Here is a 19,369-nt window from a genome sequence, read left to right on the forward strand (position 1 = left end):
GGGCGGGGCTATATAAATATACCAGGAAGAGATTTATGTCCAACCCCGTTTTTGGAAGACTGCTCTCCCACTGCTGTTCAAATTTAAAACACATGTTCTTTACCATTAGAACAGGTGCAGTTCACAGTTTGATGGCAGAATGTCAGTGTTTGGATTTTTTATACATTTTTGAACATTTCAACTTAGAAAATTTGTCCATCTGATTTCTCCAACACTATTCACCCAAATCTTTTCGAATTTCACACATATGGTCTTTTCATGTGTTTTTCGCTCGATTTTTGCATTTCAAAACCCATTTTTGAAAAGATGGAAAAAAAGACACAAATCCAGGCACTCACTTAGTTGCAAAAGCAGCAAAATACAAAACAACATAGTGTAGAAAGACAGGCAGAAACATTCAAGTAAGCAAAGCAGGAAATATAAAAGAGAATCTGCTATTTAGATTATTTGTTCTGTACATAGATACATATTTATATATTTGCAATAAATGATGAATGAATAAATTAATGACAGTATGCTGAGGGTGACTCACAGCCACAGTGAGAAGGATCAGGAAGGAACAAAGCAGATAAATGAGGAGTCCATAAATGATGCAACAAGCTGTCCTTATTCCTCTTCACTTTGGGGATAAGTTAGCTGGCCAATAAAATGGCATATTGTTGCCCTCTACTGACAGAAGATATGCTCACATGTGCTGTAGTTGGGGCTTGATTTTGTATTTATTATAATTACTGCCCAGCCCTGACTCTAGTGTTAGAACGTTTTCAAACAAGGTCATGAAAACGCTGTTGTACATGAACTTATTCGGAGCATATGTTCTGTGTCTTGTCTTTGCAGGTGAAACGCCAGCATACCACTACGGCACACACTACTCCTCAGCCATGATTGTCGCCTCTTATCTGGTCCGGATGGAGCCCTTCACGCAGATTTTCCTTCGACTTCAGGTTAGATGTCAATGGAGCTCTTATCTCCATTTTTGCACCGTTACGTAGATGAATAGATCAGTCATTCCCACAGGTAAGAATCCTGTAAACCATTCAAACCCCTGACCACTTTTGCCAGGACGCAAGAATAGAATAGCGTGACTTACTGCACATAATTTCACATTTGTAGGATTATTGCACATTATAGGAAGTGATTTTGAGGATGCACTGAGTGGGGAAAACAACAGTTATTACTTTTTGCAGTTTAATGTGATGAAGAAACTGTCTCTGAATCTATTTGTCCTTGTTCTGAGGGACCTGTAGCATCTACCAGAGGGCAACAGGTCAAACAGATGGTGACCGCGGTGGGATGTGTCTTTGACGGTGTTGCTAACTCTGTTGTGGTAGTGACAGCTAGCAGTGTCCTCCAGGCTGGGCAGAGGGCAGCCGGTGATGTTTCAGGCTAGAATAAAGTTTTCCTCTGTATATTTTTTGTGTCATGAACTGAATAGGTCAGCATGAAAGTGGGCCAACAGCACAGCAATTTAAATGAGTAATGCATCTACATACTGTATATGCAGCAATTTGTAAAACAACAAGGAATTAGGTGATAATTGTCAGCCTGTATGTTCACTGTTTGACACAGGATATTAAACAGGTGTGGAAAAAATCCAACCTAATGTCACCTGTAGTTCCTTCACAGGTCACACTTTTGAGATAGATAGATAGATAGATAGATAGATAGATAGATAGATAGATAGATAGATAGATAGATAGATAGATAGGTAGGTAGGTAGATAGATAGATAGGTAGGTAGGTAGGTAGGTAGGTAGGTAGGTAGGTAGGTAGGTAGGTAGGTAGGTTCGGGGTGCGTGTGCAGGTCTTGAAAATCATGAAAAGTATGGAATCTTGAAACGTTGTTTTCCAGACCTTGAAAAGTCTGGAATTTTGTGTGAAAGTCTCAAAGAGTGGAAAAAAGTTTCTCTCATAGTTGAATTTTAGAATATGCTTAAAGGCACATAATTTTGTAAGATAAGTAATACAGAAGGAAAGCAAATAGAATAGAATAGAATAGAATAGCCTTTATTGTCAATGTGTATACAATAAAATAGAAAAAACTTGATATGATTTCACTAACCGGTTGGTACTGGAATGATTCTAGTGTAACTTGTTTGTGTGATATCCATGCACTTTTGTGATTTTCATGTTTTTAAAACATTTCTGTCGGGGAAACATAATTTACAGCAAATTATGCATTAATTCATTCATACATTTATGAAAATGATCTTTTCTACTACACACAACAGGTACAATCTCAACCAAAAAAGTAGGCACGCAAGTATAAAAGTACGTAAGATCAAGGTCTTGGGAGAAAAAAAAAATAGCAGTTTTGAAAAAGGCTTTTAAAAGACTTGAATTTGTATTTGGCTAAAGAGCAAACACCCTGTGTGTTGTATATCAGTGGAACAGGCAGAAACCACTGTAGGAGAGAACACATGCCTGTCCATGACTAATTATACTTACAAGGGTTCTGAAAAAATCTGTATTATGTTAATACCAAAATAGGCCATTATATACAATAAACATAAGGCCTTATTTATACATCATCAGAGGTAATATTAACTAGGGCTGTGTATCGGCAAGAATCTGGCGATACGATACAGATCACAATACTAGGATCAAGATACGATATATCGTAATACTGTTAAAAAGACAATTTTTTGTTTGTTTCTTAATGATTATTTCCTTGAAAAATTGAATTCCACCAGAAATCTGCACAAATACTAAACACATTTTTATTTGATCACAACTGGATCTAACGCTATATCACAAAATGTTCCTGTGTTCAAACTGAAATTATGTTTTACAGACATTATGGTTTAAGATCCTGTTCAAATGTTCATATTCTATTAGTTCAGAACATTATTTTTGTGCAATCCCAACAAAGGAACTAAAATTATTTAATAAAAGAGTTTTAAATCAAATAAATAAATTATAGACAAAAAAGAAAAACAAAACAAAACAAAAATGAACCTTCACAATATCTGCATTTGAATAAATACCTAAAAATATCAATACAGTGCTTTTTAATATCGATACAGTATCGTAAAATGAAATATCGTGATATATTGCAGAACCGATATTTTCTTACACCCCTAATATTAACATCACATGCATTTACACTGTAGCTACATCTTAACATACAGCTGACACAGCAACATGCAGATAGTTATTTACTGCTGTTCAGACCTGATTCCAGATCTCTGCTTGTGTGTGTGTGTGTGATTTACAGGGAGGACATTTCGACCTGGCCGACAGGATGTTCCACAGTGTGCGTGAAGCCTGGCTCTCTGCCTCCAAACACAACATGGCCGACGTCAAAGAGCTCATCCCAGAGTTCTTCTACCTGCCCGAGTTCTTACTCAACTCCAACAACTTTGACCTGGGTCAGTACTGGGGACGTGTGGACCCTAACCCTAATAAAAGCACCGACTGATATAATGAAGCGTATCAAACTGATTATTGTGTCTGTCCTGTGTTTTGTTTTGTTTTTTTGATGGAACAGGTGCAAAGCAGAATGGCACTAAGCTGGGTGATGTTCTCCTGCCTCCCTGGGCCAAAGGGGACCCCCGCGAGTTCATCCGAGTCCACAGAGAAGTACGACACTGACACCGATATTTCGTATCCCAGACCCCTGTTAGAAGTGAAACACCTGAATTCAACATGTCCACAACCTTTTGTCCATACAGTGTACATTTTGTCAGCCTCTGCTCATAACTGTGACCTGATAAAGCAGAAATGTGTAAATGTGAAATCTAAATGAGTGTGTGCTGACCTTGGTGTTACTCTGACCAATCCCAGGCGTTGGAGTGTGACTATGTTTCATCACACCTCCATGAATGGATCGACCTGATTTTCGGCTACAAACAGCAGGGCCCGCCGGCTGTGGAGGCCGTTAACGTCTTTCATCACCTGTTCTACGAAGGTCAGGTGGACATTTATAACATCAACGACCCCCTGAAGGAGACGGCCACCATCGGCTTCATCAACAACTTCGGACAGATCCCCAAACAGGTGACCCATTATAAATAAGATAAGACAAGTGGTCCGGACCAGTAAAATAATACCATAATAGCCTATAAATAATGATGACTCCAATGTCTTCTGTTTTTCACATTAGACCAAGAAGGAAATTTGGATTCATTATTTATAGATTATTATATTATTTTACTTGAGATCACAAGTAAATCACAAGTTTGACACTCCTGCGCTAAAGGGTGGACATGGATCCCTCCTTTGTTTCCTGGATCACAGACTATCTGACAGGAAGACCACAATGCATCAGGATGAAGAACTGTGTATCTGAGGCAATAATGAGCAGTACCGGGGCTCCACAGGGGACTGTTTTGGCATATATATATATATATATATATATATATATATATATATATATATATATATACACACACATAGACATACACATATTCATACATATACACATAGACATACATATATTCATACACATACATGCACATACATGTACATACACACACATAAATATATACATATACACATACATATACATACACATACAAGGGGGGGATGAAAAGTTCATAGCCTGACTAAGAAGGAGTTATTCCACAGCAATGAAACTTGGCATACATTAAATTTAACCTTTCCTGATACTAACTGCATGGTTTCCTTCCAGATAAACCCACATTGGAGAAATAATTTAGGACTTTGAAAAGTAGTACTACAGACATTTCATGAAAATGCTTGCTTTTCACTCCTCCTTCGTTTTCCCTACCCCTCTTGAATTCCTCTTCCCAGTTTTGCACAGCTGATAAAGCTGGAGCATCATCCCCTATAGACACCATGTCAGCATGAATGTCTTTGGGGGCTAACCCCTTTTTCTGCAGACATTTGATAAGACCGCGGTGCCACGGATGGTTCACCAAATGTCTCTGGTGCTACTTTTCAAAGTCCTAAATTATTTATCCAGTGTGGGTTTATCTGGAAGGAAACCATGCAATTAGTATCAGGAGAGATTGAATTTAATGTATGCCAAGTTTCATAGCTGTGGAATAACTCCCTCTTAGTCAGGCTATGAACTTTTCAGCCCCCCCTCGTATACTTGTGTATAGACTCTCCTATAGTTCCTTAGGTGGCTCAGGTCATTTCACATCTGACAGAGAACATAAAATGGCTAGACAAACTGTTCAGAAAATATAAACAAAAACATGGTCCCTCACTATCATTTTCATCCAGTTGCATTTTTTTATGAATAATTTACAACAAATAACAGTTTTGCTTCTTTAACTTTCACTTTGGACCAAAAAGCAGCCTTCAAAGTGGGAGAAATAACAGTTATATTAAATGTAACATGAACAATGAATAGTTGATTATTATCAAAATTATCAGGTGTTTTTGACCACGTTTCTCAGGTATATCACACAGCTCAACATCTATTTATAAATAAATGATGCATAACATAAGAATTCATGAAGGTGGTTTCACTGGAAATCAAAATGACATATTTCATTTTGCAGAAATATGTATTGTACAGAAACTACTGCAGTTGATTACTAGAATGTTTTGAGCACTATTTAATGTTGTCAGACATAACGCTGCCAACTAAACTGACTGATTGTTGGTATGTGTTTTCCAGTTGTTTAAAAAGCCTCATCCACCCAAACGGGTTCGCAGTAAAGCCAACGGTGACATAGCCAGCATTCCTCCCAGCTCCAGCACTGACAAGATCTTCTTCCATCATCTCGACAATCTCAGACCTTCTCTTGCACCGGTCAAAGGTAAACATACATCCACTTACTCAGCTTGTGCCTTTAAGATACAGGTGTCAAATATACAGCCCCTGGGCCAAAACCGGCCCACCAGAGGGTCCAATCCGAGCCTTGAGATGAATTAGTAAAATGAAAAAAATTACACTGAAGATATTAACATCATTTTAGTTCAGGTTCCACATACAGACCAATATCATCTGAAGTGTATCAGACCAGTAAAATACTATAATAATTACAATTACAAATTTTCCTTTTTTTTCATTTAGTGTAAAAAAGTGAAATTACATGAAAATATTTACCTTTACAAACTATCCTGTCACAAAAAATGTGAATAACCTGAACGAATATGAACAACCTGAAATGTTTTATGAGAAATAAGTCTAATTTGACCAATATTCTGCCTGTTAATGAATGTTTTGTGTATTTGTAGGTCCATTGTGATCTGTATGTTGTAATGTACATGTGTTAATGATAAACTGAGGAATATTATTAAAATTGCTGTTATTTGTCTTAAGGCATTTCAGATTGTTCATGTTATTCATATCTTTAAGGAAACTTTGCAGATGTAAACACTTTCATAATGTAATTTTCCTTTTTTTTTTTTTTTTTTTTTTTTTTTTACTGTAATCACTTTACTGGTTCGGCCCTTTTGGGATCATATTGAGTTGTATGTGGCCCCTAATCTAAATGCATCCTTCACACAGAAAGGAGTAATCTGAATCTGTGTTGTATTCGGTGGATGCATTTATTTCCTGGGTTTGATGACTGATTTTTTTTTTACTTTGACTCTGTAGAACTCAAGGAACCTGTGGGACAGATTGTTTGCACTGACAAGGGAATTCTTGCCGTGGAACAAAATAAAGTTCTGGTTCCTCCCACCTGGAGCAAGACTTTCGCCTGGGGCTACGCTGACCTCAGCTGTCGCCTAGCTAACTATGAATCCGATAAGGTGAGGAACACTTGAACAGCTTGGTTTTTTTGAAGTGTCATATGTCGTATTTAACTTTAAAACATTTAAAAATAACTGTGTTGAAGACACACCAGTATTACTGTATCACCCTCAGTGTCCGCTGGAGGTGGCTTGAAAGTGAGTCAATCCCTATAGACCCTCATGTTAAAATGGCCATGAATAACAGCAGAAATAAACTCACACAAATCTGACTCTGAATATGAATCTGACTGATTCTTACATGCCAAAACCAAGGATTAGTTTTCTCTTCTCTAAAGACTGGTCATGTTCTTTTAACTGCTTTTTTAATACAGATTTTGATTTGTCTGTAACTTACAGGCTACAGGTTTCTGCTGTCTACCTGTTGATATTTCATATAAAAGTGGGCTTAATGCCAGTATAACGCTATATGTCCTTAATGGTCGGAGGGGTCGTTATGCGCTAATTGGCAGCCGCACTTCCGTCAATCTGTCCCAGGGCAGCTGTGACTGTAAACATAGTTTACCACCACCAGAGTGTGAATGTGAGAGTGAATGAATAATGGATCAATAATGTAAAGCACTTTTGGGTACCTTGAGAAGCGCTATAGAAATCTAATCCATTATCATTATTATTATTTTTATTGAATGCTGGTGATGAAGTGAGAACATTCTGCCTGCATAGATGGAGCCGTCCCTACAGCCTTTAGTCAGTAATTCTATTTTTCTTCCTTGTTGCTCCAGGCCTTAGTGGTGTATGAGTGTCTATCAGAGTGGGGTCAGATCCTGTGTGCCATCTGCCCCAACCCAAAGCTGGTCATCACCGGAGGAACCAGCACCGCCATCTGTGTTTGGGAGACGGGAACGTCCAAGGAGAGAGCCAAGACACTAGCGCTCAAACAGGTACAAACACAAAGAGATGCAGAGGTAGCGACTGACGCAGCAACACGGGGTTTGACAACATATAGAAGTCAAGACTTAGTCAAAAGACAAAGGTTCTCAGACCTCTATCTAATCAACAAGATCAAGACTTTCCTTAGAAACCTGTTGTATTTGACCTGAGGCATGTTTTCTGTCCCCCGGTGGATAATCATCCCACTGCAGCCAGAGGAAGGGCTTTTTTTGCCTTTTTCAATATAGCCGCTATCATTAAATCATTCACACACTTTTTGCAGGAAAGTCTTTGGTAATTTTCAGATAGTCACATTAAGAAGAACATTTATGTTGTTGTTCAATTTTTAAAAATAAGTACTTCATCTACTGAAACAATGCATAGTTACTTGATAGTTGATTCTTTATAGTACAGTTAAATTGTATTAAAATGTGTGTATCAAATTTGAGACTGCAGGCATGTAAGTTAAATTTTGTATCAAATGTGATGTAAAAACATACCATAAACAAAATAATATAGCAAAATGTTTTTCTTGGATTTTGTTAAAAGGTGGAATAAACATCTCAGTTCCAAAAAACTAGAATTTGGTGGACAGTTTTTGGTGGGTCAGGTTTTACAGGATTAACAGGAAAAAAATGTGTGTTCAAGGGCCAATTGAATGTCAGAAAAGTCCAGCACATGAGAAGAAACAAGAAAATACTGTTCAGTCTGACATCTGCTGTGTTTTTGTGTGTTTGTGAAGGCATTGCTGGGACACACCGACGCTGTGACGTGTCTGACGGCGTCATCAGCATATCACATCGTTGTGAGCGGGTCACGGGACCGAACCTGCATCATCTGGGATCTCAATAAGCTGTCATTTGTCACCCAGCTCAGGGGCCACCGGGCCCCCGTCTCTGCTCTGTGCATCAATGAGCTGACGGTGGGTTTAAGAACCAAGACATGTTCACCCAGTTCAGCTTCTATTTGTTTAAAGTCACTAAGTTTGAACAGTAGATATTCCAGCACTTAAAGAAATCATAGTTTCATGAAAAAGTTAATTTTTTCCCTAATTTAACAACGAAACTTTAATACCTTTAGAGTCATTACAGATTGACTGAAATATTCTATGTGTTTATTTTTTTAATTTTGATGATTATGGCTTATTGCTCATGAAAATCAAGATCTGAAAATATTACAGTTTTTCTTCATCTTGATTATAATAATAATAATAATAAATAATGTTTTACTCAAATTTCACATTAAACATCAAAGTCATTTCAGATATGTTTTTGAATTGTAGGCCATAACTGTCAAAATTTAGATTTAAAAACATGCTTGAAACATTTTAGTTTGCATTTAATGAGTTGAAAAGATGAAAAAAGTGACAAAAATATTGAACTTCTCTGTTGTTTGAGATCACCTGTATATGTGATCATCCATTTTCATTACACCACAAACATATTTTAAACTATTATTATTCTCAACAAAATAGGCAGAGAATGACATAAACAGAAGGAGCACAGATAACACCGTACAGTCACACAAACATAAATAAAAATATGAATCCCATCAGAGAATCACATGAAAGAGGAAAATGAAGGAAAAACAATGCATGTTTAAAGTTGGATTTTAGATCTGTGAAACATGTTTGGAAAAACTGAAATGAAATGAAGTTTCACAGAAAATGTATTGATTTTGGAAAATTAGTAAGAGAAGGGGATGTTTTGTGAATGATTACCATGGTAACCAGCAGGTGTAGCTACACTGATAGGAGGCTGTGTGTTTGCAGGGGGATATCGTATCCTGTGCAGGTACATATATCCATGTATGGAGCATTAATGGCAGCCCCATCGCCAGCGCCAACACGTTTACTGGTCGAAGTCAGCAGATCCTCTGCTGTTGTGTGTCTGAGATGAACGAATGGGACACACAAAACGTTATCGTCACCGGACACTCGGATGGCGTTGTCAGGGTAACCACATAACCGTAGTTAGATTCATATGTTTATGCTAAACGCTTTATAGTGCTGACATGCAACTGAACCACTCTCTGTTGTAGTTCTGGAGGATGGAGTTCCTCCAGGTCCCAGAAACCCCTGCTCCAGAGCCAGTAGAGCCAGATGTGCCCGACTGCTGTGGGGAGGAGAAGATTGGTAAGTCAGTTACAACAATCAACCGTAAACTGATCATAAATACATCATAATGGCATAAGTGAACATAGAGGTGTACTGTGGTGAGTGGGCTTTAAATAATCTTGTTTGTTTGTTTAGATGATTTGTTTCAGGGCTTTGGAGAACTTTGACTTGAATAGAATAGAATATGAGGGCCATTCAATAAGTTCTTGGCCTCACCCAGAACAGAACAACACAGGCTGATAATTTATATGTTATTTTTCAACATAATCTCCATTTACAGTAATGCACTTGGTCCATCGATGTTCAAGCATCACTATCCCATCACGAAAGAATTTAACATCCTGTATTATAACAACCAGTATTTCTGGGTGAGGCCATGAACTTATTGAACGGCCCTCGTAGAATACAATACAGTACAGTGCAATACAATAGAATGCAATGCAATACATCTATTTTGTCACTGTTTCAGGGACAATGAAAATCCATTTAGCAACTCTGTTTCTGTTCTGATTATGAGTATTATAAAGTATTATTCTAAGTATTATTAAAGCTTCATTCTATCAGATTCATTTGTGTTTGTGTGCTTACATGAAGTTTGTGTTGGACTCTATCTGTTACTGTTCATTTGGATATTAGATAACTACATTTTTTAGAAGTGGCTTTCATTGCCAAGTGTTTGTGCAGTAAAGGAGCAGAAGAGGGGTGCTGAAGAACTCAGGTATGACTGTTTTTACCAGACCATAGGGACCACAATGAATCTTTAAGGGGACAGTTTGACATTTTGGAGCCACTTAGCTTCATGCATTAATTGGGCTGATTAAAATGCTGCACTTCCAAACCTCATTAATTCACTTTCTTATTTGTGTAATCCTTTAAAAAGTAACATGTAGTACAGACTGCTCCCCTCCCGGAAACAGAATGGTGCAAAACCCACTGTAAAAGCATGGCGTGTAATTTTTAACATCAGATTTCTTCCTTAATGACCAGGTCTGGATGCAGTGTTTTACAATTTGACAGCAAAGGTATGAACACTAGAAGTATCCCCAAAAATACCAAATGACCTCTTAAACTCTTGTTTGTCATCCAGAGGGTGGTGAAAGTCACAATGGTGATGAAGATAGCAGTGAGTCCGACGGGGATGAGCCCAGTCTGAGTCAGGAGCCCAAGACCCCCCGGAACCCTTCAACAGGGGGGGGCAGCCAGCCCGGCAGCACCGTCCACAGACCCAGAGGTAGAGGCGGAAAATACAGACAACAACAACCCCACTGAGGCCAACTCAACACTTTTGCTGCTATATTTAGCAACTTTTTTTTTTTTCCAAAAAGTCCCAAGCAACAAATTTTGCTACTTTCAAAATTTGGTTATGACGTCATTTAGCAATGTCTAGTGACTTTTAGGACAGAAAATAGATGCTTTCACTAAGATAAGATAAGGTAAGATGTCCTTTTATTGTCCCTGTGGGGAAATTTTTCCAGGACTCCATTCAGCTGCAGTTTACAGGTGGACAGAATAAAAAAAGAGTCAACAGAATAAAAGAAGAACCAAATAAATGTGCACATAATATATACATATTCATAAATCGGCTAAAATTTACTTAGGGGGTCAAATGAGTGGCCATTTTTGTCAAAAAACAAAAGTTGGAAGAAAAATTGGGGAATCTAAAAGAATAGAATATTTGTTTTTCAGGTAAATTCAGTTCAAATATAACTTGGCCATTTGTGACATGAAAATATAGTATTAATTGTGATGAAATTGGACATTTTTGAGCTGAAAACATAGTTCATATGACCATCAACATGCTGCAACAGAACTGAAATCCTGTAAATTTGCATAACTTGCATTTACCAACACAAAGCTCCTTTGGGGATTCACTTAGATTGTTTTCTTATGCACAAAGACAGAAATAAGACCTCTAAGCAAATTTTAGCCAAAATAAGTTATTTCACAGATATGTACCGATATGTTTTGCACATACAGGTATGAAATTATTATTATTACACCATGTAGCTTATTGCTTTGACAGATACTACTGGTTGCTTAGCAGTCTGATGGATACTGGGATGAATTAGTTTTTGTAGCGGTTCAGCCTGGTTCTGGGGACCCTGAATCTCTTGTCGGAGGGTAGGAGCTGGAACTCGTGTAGGATGTGAGTGGGTGTGAGTCCTCAATTACTGAAGAGTTGGAAACACTGTCTATTCCAACTTTTCCGATTTGGGTTTATTTAAAATGTTTAAAAGTACTGAAGGAACACTCACTGTAATTTTCTAGAGATCAGAAGTGATTTTTGAAAAGCAGCAGGTGAATACTACAAAATGTTTAATAATTACTAAAGACATGAGACCTGTTGATAAGAAGTTGTACTTGTGAATATTTGCTTTCTTTATATATTTCTTCATTCCTCATGTGTATAATATGTGTTGTAGGTCATTCTGGCAGAGCAGGAGCATCGTGGTCAATGGACAGCAGCTCCGACGACTCCCACCGCTGGTCCGACACCCTCAGCATTGACGAGAAGGACGGCTTTGTGTTTGTTAACTACTCTGAGGGCCAGTTGAAGGGCCCCCACCCCAGTGTGAGTCACCCAGGCCAGGGCTCCATGCCTCAGCCCCTGCAACCTTCGGGCATGGAAGCCCGGACGTATAACCAGCTCCGAGCAGGTGGGGGACCCTCACCCAGTATTACTTTATTTCAACTGTTTAAACTACAATACATTCTACAGTACAGTATTACAGTATTACACTACATTCTACAGTACAGTATTACAGTATTACAGTACATTCTACAGTACAGTATTACAGTACATTCTACAGTACAGTATTACAGTATTAGAGTACATTCTACAGTACAGTATTACAGTATTACAGTACATTCTACAGTACAGTATTACAGTATTAGAGTACATTCTAACTACAATATTTCAACGGTTTAAACTTCAGTAATGACAGGACAGATGGAAAATATTGGTTCAGTGTCTCTTCATGAATTGGCTCTTTCCTTTTCCCCTGTGTGTGTGTTGTTAATTATTATGTGTATAATGTTTATTAACCAGGGTTCCCATTGGGGTCTTTAAAAGTCTTACATTTCACTGGTAGAAGTCTGTAGAACCCTGTTAAAGCACCTCCGTTGTCGTTCATGTGTTCACAGGCTACAGATGGGAGCGCCAGCTGGTCTTCAGGAGTAAACTCACCATGCACACAGCATTTGATCGAAAGGACAACGCTCACCCGGCAGAGATCACCTCACTCGCCATCTCCAAGTATGACAGCCCAGTCTGTTACTCAACACTGCATTTGTCCTGTTATGACATGGCTGAGAGCTTTTATAGCAGACATTATGGCTCCACATCATCACCAAACAGGATGTTGTATCAAGAAAATTCAGTTAAACACACAATGCAACTTTTATACAAAACAACAACTTCACTAATCTACAAGAGGAGTCAGAGTTTTCCTTAGTTTGTTTTATACAGGGTTTCTGCGGGTCATTAAAAAGCATTTAAAGTAGGGATGGGAATCGATAAGAATTTAACGACTCCAATTCCATTATCGATTTTGCTTATCGATCTGATTCTCTTATCGATTTTCATTGGGTGAGGGAATAAAAGAGCACAAAGGGGTGTGTTTGCATTTACTGTCTTATATTTCCATCTCTGCACAGAAAATATAACATATACAGTATGGACAAATAATAACAGATGATGCCGGGCCTGGATTGGGAGGGATACAGTGAAAGTGAAACTTAAGATGCTTTACTAATTCCTCTATGGCCGCATTTCCACTACGTAAAACCAGTTTGACTCTGCCCATCTCCTGTTGTTGTGCACCTTATTTCCTTTCTTCTACCTTCGGAAACTTGTATTTAACTCTTTCGGTGCCAGACAGTTAAGGGGCTAATAAGCCTTAAAAGTGCCACAGAATCTGGCCGTTTTTCAGTATTTCGCGTCGTTTTTATAATCGAAGTCTGAGTCGTCATCAGAACTCATTTTTTAGCAGATGGGACTGTTTTGACAGATCGCTGTGTTTACGATATTACTACAAAATGGCCATCTAATTTGCATATGATTTCATTCATAAATTCATTCATAAAATTTCCCAAGCAGAAAACGAAACGCGAGCTCTTCCTTGGTCAAAAACCGCTCGGTAACATCCGACCGATTGCTACTTAGATTCAAAACGCACCGGACGCAGCCGATTCATTATTGATCGTAATTTGCAAGAAGATTTGAAAGAACGTCATCGAAATGTGAGAAAGAAATGGGGGTGGATGGTTTGTTTGTACACAAATATGGCGTGTTCTTCAAAGCCGATCTGATCGGCCCGTGGCACTTTAAAGGTTGTATTCGTAAAGCCGATTTAATCGGCCCATGGCATTGAAAGAGTCAAGGGGCTACGACGTTTGGTTCCTGCACCGGAACCACAACTGGGCCTGGATGACGGCCTGGTGTTCACTCTGCCGCTAGATTCACAAGCGCCGTTAAGAAGAGTATCAAATACGTGACATTCCAGTAACTGAATCACATGCTGTGGACAAATGTTTGAACATATTGGAGGGATTCCACCCGTTTGAAGAAATGGAAGCTTTGCCAGTGTTCCAGTGGACCTGGTGTCGTCTGTTTAGACTGTTTCTGCCTCTACACCATGTTATTATAATAATAATAATAATAATACATTTTATTTGTAATGCACTTTACATTTTTATCTAAAAATCTCAAAGTGCTACGGGCAATAAATAAATAACAGAGAATAAAAATAGAAAGTAAGTAAGCCAGATAAAACAGTTTATAAATAAAAACAACAGTTAAAAATGAAGACAGTTAAAACAGGAGAAGCATGCACAGATGTTAAAAGATCAAGGAAATGCTTTCCTGAATAAAAAGGTCTTCAGGGGGGCACAGACCCCCGGGGGGCACAGATTGGCCTGACCGGGTTCTGGAGGTGGTGTGGGGGGTGAGGAGTTCGGTGAGGGAAGTGGGGGCTTCACCGTGGAGACAGTGATGGGTGTGAAGGAGGATCTTATATTCGATGTGGAGGTGAACAGGGAGCCAGTGTAGTGAGTCATGTGCTGGTGTGTACGCCCCCTCATCAGGATCCTGGCAGTGCTGTTCTGGATGTGCTGGAGCCTCTGGAGGCTCCTGCCAGGGATCCCAATGAGAAGTGCATTACAGTAGTCCAACCTGGAGGAGACAAAGATACAATGTTGACTGTGTTCTGACCAAAACAGTGCAGCGTACGCGTGACGTCATCGCGCATGCACATTGAAAGTGGAATCTATAAGCAGAATCATTAAGACGCAGAAAAACGATTCCAAGGAATCGAGCTACTGGGATCCAGTTCTCAAAAAGAACTGGTACTCTATTCCCATCCCTAATTAAAAGTCATTAAATAGATTTTGCAAAAATTAAGGCTTTATATGGCATTAAAAGCATTAAATTAGATTTGCTGATACGTGCAGAAACCCTGTTAAAGTCAGCTGGAGTGGTTTTCAGCTCAGTAGTCAATAACCCAGGAGCTGTTGTGAAGGCGCTGTGTCTGGTGTCTTTGTCGTCTTCATTAGCAAATTTTTCAAACATCTTCTCTGACGAAACTGTTGGTCAGATTCATTTAAACTTTTTTATGTTGTCTCCTCGGGACAATGTCTACAAAGTCTGTTCACAGTTTTGAGAATTTCTGAAATATTGAACATTTGCCTTTCCTTATAATGGTCCATATTTTGTTGGTTTATAACATGGAAATAGTTACAGATATTAATATAGTTACTATTGAATACTGATAGGAAGTCATATATGGACTTTCATTTGGGTCCATGACCTTTGACCCTGAATGACCTTGAAGGGTCAAAGTCAAGGTCACCAATGTCCAGATTTCAACAATCTCCGAAACTACTGGTTTCGGTTGATTTATTTAAAATTTTATATGTTGTTTCCTGGAGACAGTGTCTAGACAGTTTGTTCACGGTTTTGAGAAATATTGTTTTTTGCATTTTTCACAATTTTTTAAACATTAAACATTTGCCGTTACTTTTAATGGTCCATATTTTGGTGGTTTATAACATGGAAATGGTTACAGATATCAGTATAGTTAGTACTGATCACCGGTAGGAAGTCATATATGGACTTTGATTGAATTAGTTGAGTTCTCCTCCAGTGAAAGTACCGCCCACTTCTATTGGCAGATTGATCTGCATCAACATCACAGGACTCTAACATAGAGACAGAACCTGACAACCTCAAAAATTCAACTGGTTATTGATTCTTATTAGAACATGCTGGTGAGATATGGGGACACTGGTCTTTTTTTTTTCCTTTTTTTTTTTTTGTTGAAACTGTTCATCTCTCTTCTATCCTCTGATTTCATCAGTGACGACAAAACATTTTCAAGAACAAAAACAAAAATCAGTTCAATTGAACTTTGAGAACAACCTAAGGATGAACGATGACCCAGACAAGTAGTCAAACTGATGTAATTATTTCTTTAAGGGTCCTTGGATACACAGTTTGTTGTATTAAGTGACATCAGTATTTCCTATTAATTACATCAACTTCAAAGACCTGCCATGTTGTCATTTGCAGACAGAGTGTGAGTGCTGCTGAATAATGAACAGGTCTTTCATGGTCGGTCTGTGCTCTATGACTGAGTCAAAGCCACAGTTTGCTTTTGTTGACACTGCAGAGTACAACATGTTTGGTTTGTTCTGGAAATCCTGTCTTTTGTGTCTCAGGGACCACAGTAAGATCCTGGTGGGCGACGGTCGCGGTCGAGTGTTCAGTTGGTCGGTGAGTGACCAGCCGGGCCGGTCGGCCGCTGACCACTGGGTGAAGGACGAGGTGGTGGACAGCTGCTCCGGCTGCACCGTCCGCTTCTCCCTCACAGAGAGACGCCACCACTGCAGGAACTGTGGACAGCTCTTCTGTCAGAAGTAAGAACACGCCGTAGAAGGACCTGCTTTACTGTCACTGCTCTATTTATGTCTGTTATTTAACCGTCCCCTATCTGGGTGAGTGTATTATGCACACTTTGCACTTCGTGTTACAAAAGCTCATATTTTTTCCAATTTATATTAAGTCAGAATTCAGAAGTTGTTCAATTTTGCATGTTTTTTTTTTTTTTTAAATTCTGACCTAGCCACTAAAATCAGTACATTATAAACAGTAGAAAATTACTACACTAACACCATTTTCCAAAGTGAGAAAAAATGCACATGGACACATTTTAGCATTTAACATCTGACTGTAGCACAAACAATAATAATGTATTTAAACCAGTGTTGCTGTTAATCATTGACACATGCCAGGCTGCAAAAAAAAAAAATAAATTATCCAATTTTTATGCAGTATATTGAAATTTGTTTTGTTTTTTTGCATCAAAAAATAGTTTGTTTACATGACAAACATAGCATTTAACGTGTAAAAATATGTAACAGTTATTGAGTATTTGGTAATGTTGTTTATGGCTCAAGTTTTTTTTTAAAGTTATAAACAAACTGTATGAAAAACATTGACATTACTATTACTACACTGCGCAGATTACATGCTTTTAGTGATTCTGGGCAACACAGTTGACTACAGTACTACTTTTGCAGTACAAAATTTACAACTAATAACCCGTCTGGGAAAGTTAGTAAAATAAATTATTAATATACACTTAGTACTTAGGCATGTTAAAAAAATACATCAGAGACAAGATTAACACTTTCATGCATGAATTATGAGAGCCTTAATCAAGATTTTTTTTTTCCTGACTGTTTTTATTCCTCTAGGCATTAAAAAAAACAATGCAATTGAAAATATTTTTATGAATCTATTTTTCATGGAGTTGCAAAATTGTCCACTCCGCTGGACACGATGTGTTTAATTTTTGAAGCAAAGAAACGTATTTACTGATATACGGTGTGAAAACAATGAAATAAAAATGCAGCTAATCTGATGTTTTCTTACATTTTAACAGACTTTAATACTAGTCATTTCTCACTTCATGGAGATAATATGCAAAAAACACAACTTTTTGTTAAAAAAAAAAAAAACTCTGTTAATTACAGTCTAATAACAATAACAAGCAGTTGATTTACACTCAGACATGTTATGAATAGCAGTGTGTGGAATAATGCATGAGCGTTCACTGTGTTGGCTGATATGGAACTAAAACAACAAAACCCATCAATACACAAGAGAACAGCTGTAGAAGAACTGTCCACTGGAGTGAACGCTGTGCATGAAAGGGTTAAAATTGGGATCTTACATTAGATAAATGGTAGTAAGAAAATATATATCTATATATACCAATATCCACAGTTTTAGGGCTCCTACTTTACTGTTTTCACATCTTTATTTTCAAGTCTGTAGATTTTTAAAATGGTTTTGGATGTTCAGACATTTTGAGAGGGTTTGGTAGTTTTGGATTCACATATTTCCTGAAAGGCTGTCTGAGTTTTTCTGTTTTTGTTCTTTGTTGTTGTTCAGGTGCAGTCGTTTCCAGTCGGAGATCAAGCGGCTGAAGATCTCATCCCCCGTTCGCGTCTGTCAGAACTGTTACTACAACCTGCAGCATGAGCGCAGTGCGGAGGACGGCTGCAGAAACTAAGACTCCGCCCTCTGTCTGAGGACTCCGCCCCCTGTGGGGCCTCCTCTCATCTGCCTTGGATGTCTCCGCCTTCATGTCGCCATGGAAACCCCTCCCTGTATCCTCTGTTTGCCTGCTCACCTGTACTGTAACAGGAATGAGCGGCGTCACCGCAGCAGGAAAAAGAAAAAAAAAAGAAATGAAGATCAATCACTACTTTTACGCCTGGAGGAGAAAAAAAAACAACAACCATCCATGATGGAGTCAATCAGCTGCCATTTCGCTTCAAGATCAAGAACAGGGAATCTCACCACGAACGGAAAACAAACTTGTTGATATTGTAAATATGTCCCATGGCCTTTTTAACTCTGAGGGAAGCCAACAGAACAAAACATAAGGTCAATGAGAAAAACCATCAAATAGCCTGTAATATAGCGTTGTGACTAACCACTCCTGGCTTTAAAAAACCCAACTGATTGTGTGTAGTCTGAAAACCACGCAGGGGAGGAAAGGATGTGAATGTTACGATTCTGTCTTTGACAAGAGTTTATCTGTACGTCTAGTTATGCAAAACACTCACTCTGTTTCATTTCCTCCATGTTTTTTTTGGTTGTTTACAGACATCGGATTAATTTAGTGCGTATTGCCATCACTGTCACAGAGATTCTAGCACAATGTTACGTCCACGTCCTGCCAAGTTCATTTGATATATCAGTAAGTAAGTATGAAGATTTTTTTTATTTCTCGTTTTTTTCCTTTTTTTATTAATTCCCAGAAGACTGGAAACATTTCACATTAATTTTTTTAAAAAACCATATCATGTCTTTGTCAGAGCAGAGATTTTTAGTTTATTATCGTCTCAAGGGTTCATGGTCTGTGGAAAGAATATATAGATGTACGATGTTGCACATGTACTTCCCATCATGCACCAGTCACATAACATTGAGTTACTGTACAGCATTGGAGCAGCTTTCTGAATGCACTCACAAAGGGATACGTCATAGAAACTGTAGGTTTTATTTTGTTTTAGTGTTTCACTCTTAACCCTGCAGCGGTATTACTGCACATGTGCACTCCACACACTTTATCGTCATAGAAACGTTCACCCGCAGCAGCAGCAGCAGCAGCCGAGCACCGACCACCACAACTGGAAA

General features: G+C 38.4%; 1 protein-coding gene across 5 annotated transcripts in view; it reads left to right on the forward strand.

The window, feature by feature from the left end:
* The window catches only part of wdfy3 (WD repeat and FYVE domain containing 3), a 130,855-nt gene extending 111,486 nt beyond the window's left edge, over positions 1-19,369 (forward strand). For all 5 annotated transcript variants that reach the window (XM_030143076.1, XM_030143078.1, XM_030143077.1 and 2 more), the window contains 15 exons: positions 838-944; positions 3,217-3,370; positions 3,490-3,581; positions 3,786-3,998; positions 5,593-5,734; positions 6,520-6,674; positions 7,397-7,555; positions 8,287-8,466; positions 9,316-9,498; positions 9,585-9,678; positions 10,748-10,891; positions 12,084-12,317; positions 12,805-12,916; positions 16,378-16,575; positions 18,116-19,369. In XM_030143076.1, coding sequence (XP_029998936.1) covers positions 838-944; positions 3,217-3,370; positions 3,490-3,581; positions 3,786-3,998; positions 5,593-5,734; positions 6,520-6,674; positions 7,397-7,555; positions 8,287-8,466; positions 9,316-9,498; positions 9,585-9,678; positions 10,748-10,891; positions 12,084-12,317; positions 12,805-12,916; positions 16,378-16,575; positions 18,116-18,236 — 2,288 coding nt within the window. In that variant the 3' untranslated portion in view covers positions 18,237-19,369. The remainder of the gene's footprint in view (positions 1-837; positions 945-3,216; positions 3,371-3,489; positions 3,582-3,785; positions 3,999-5,592; positions 5,735-6,519; positions 6,675-7,396; positions 7,556-8,286; positions 8,467-9,315; positions 9,499-9,584; positions 9,679-10,747; positions 10,892-12,083; positions 12,318-12,804; positions 12,917-16,377; positions 16,576-18,115) is intronic.

This window comes from Sphaeramia orbicularis, chromosome 9 (genome assembly GCF_902148855.1).
Source record: "Sphaeramia orbicularis chromosome 9, fSphaOr1.1, whole genome shotgun sequence".
Classification (NCBI taxonomy): Eukaryota; Metazoa; Chordata; class Actinopteri; order Kurtiformes; family Apogonidae; genus Sphaeramia; species Sphaeramia orbicularis.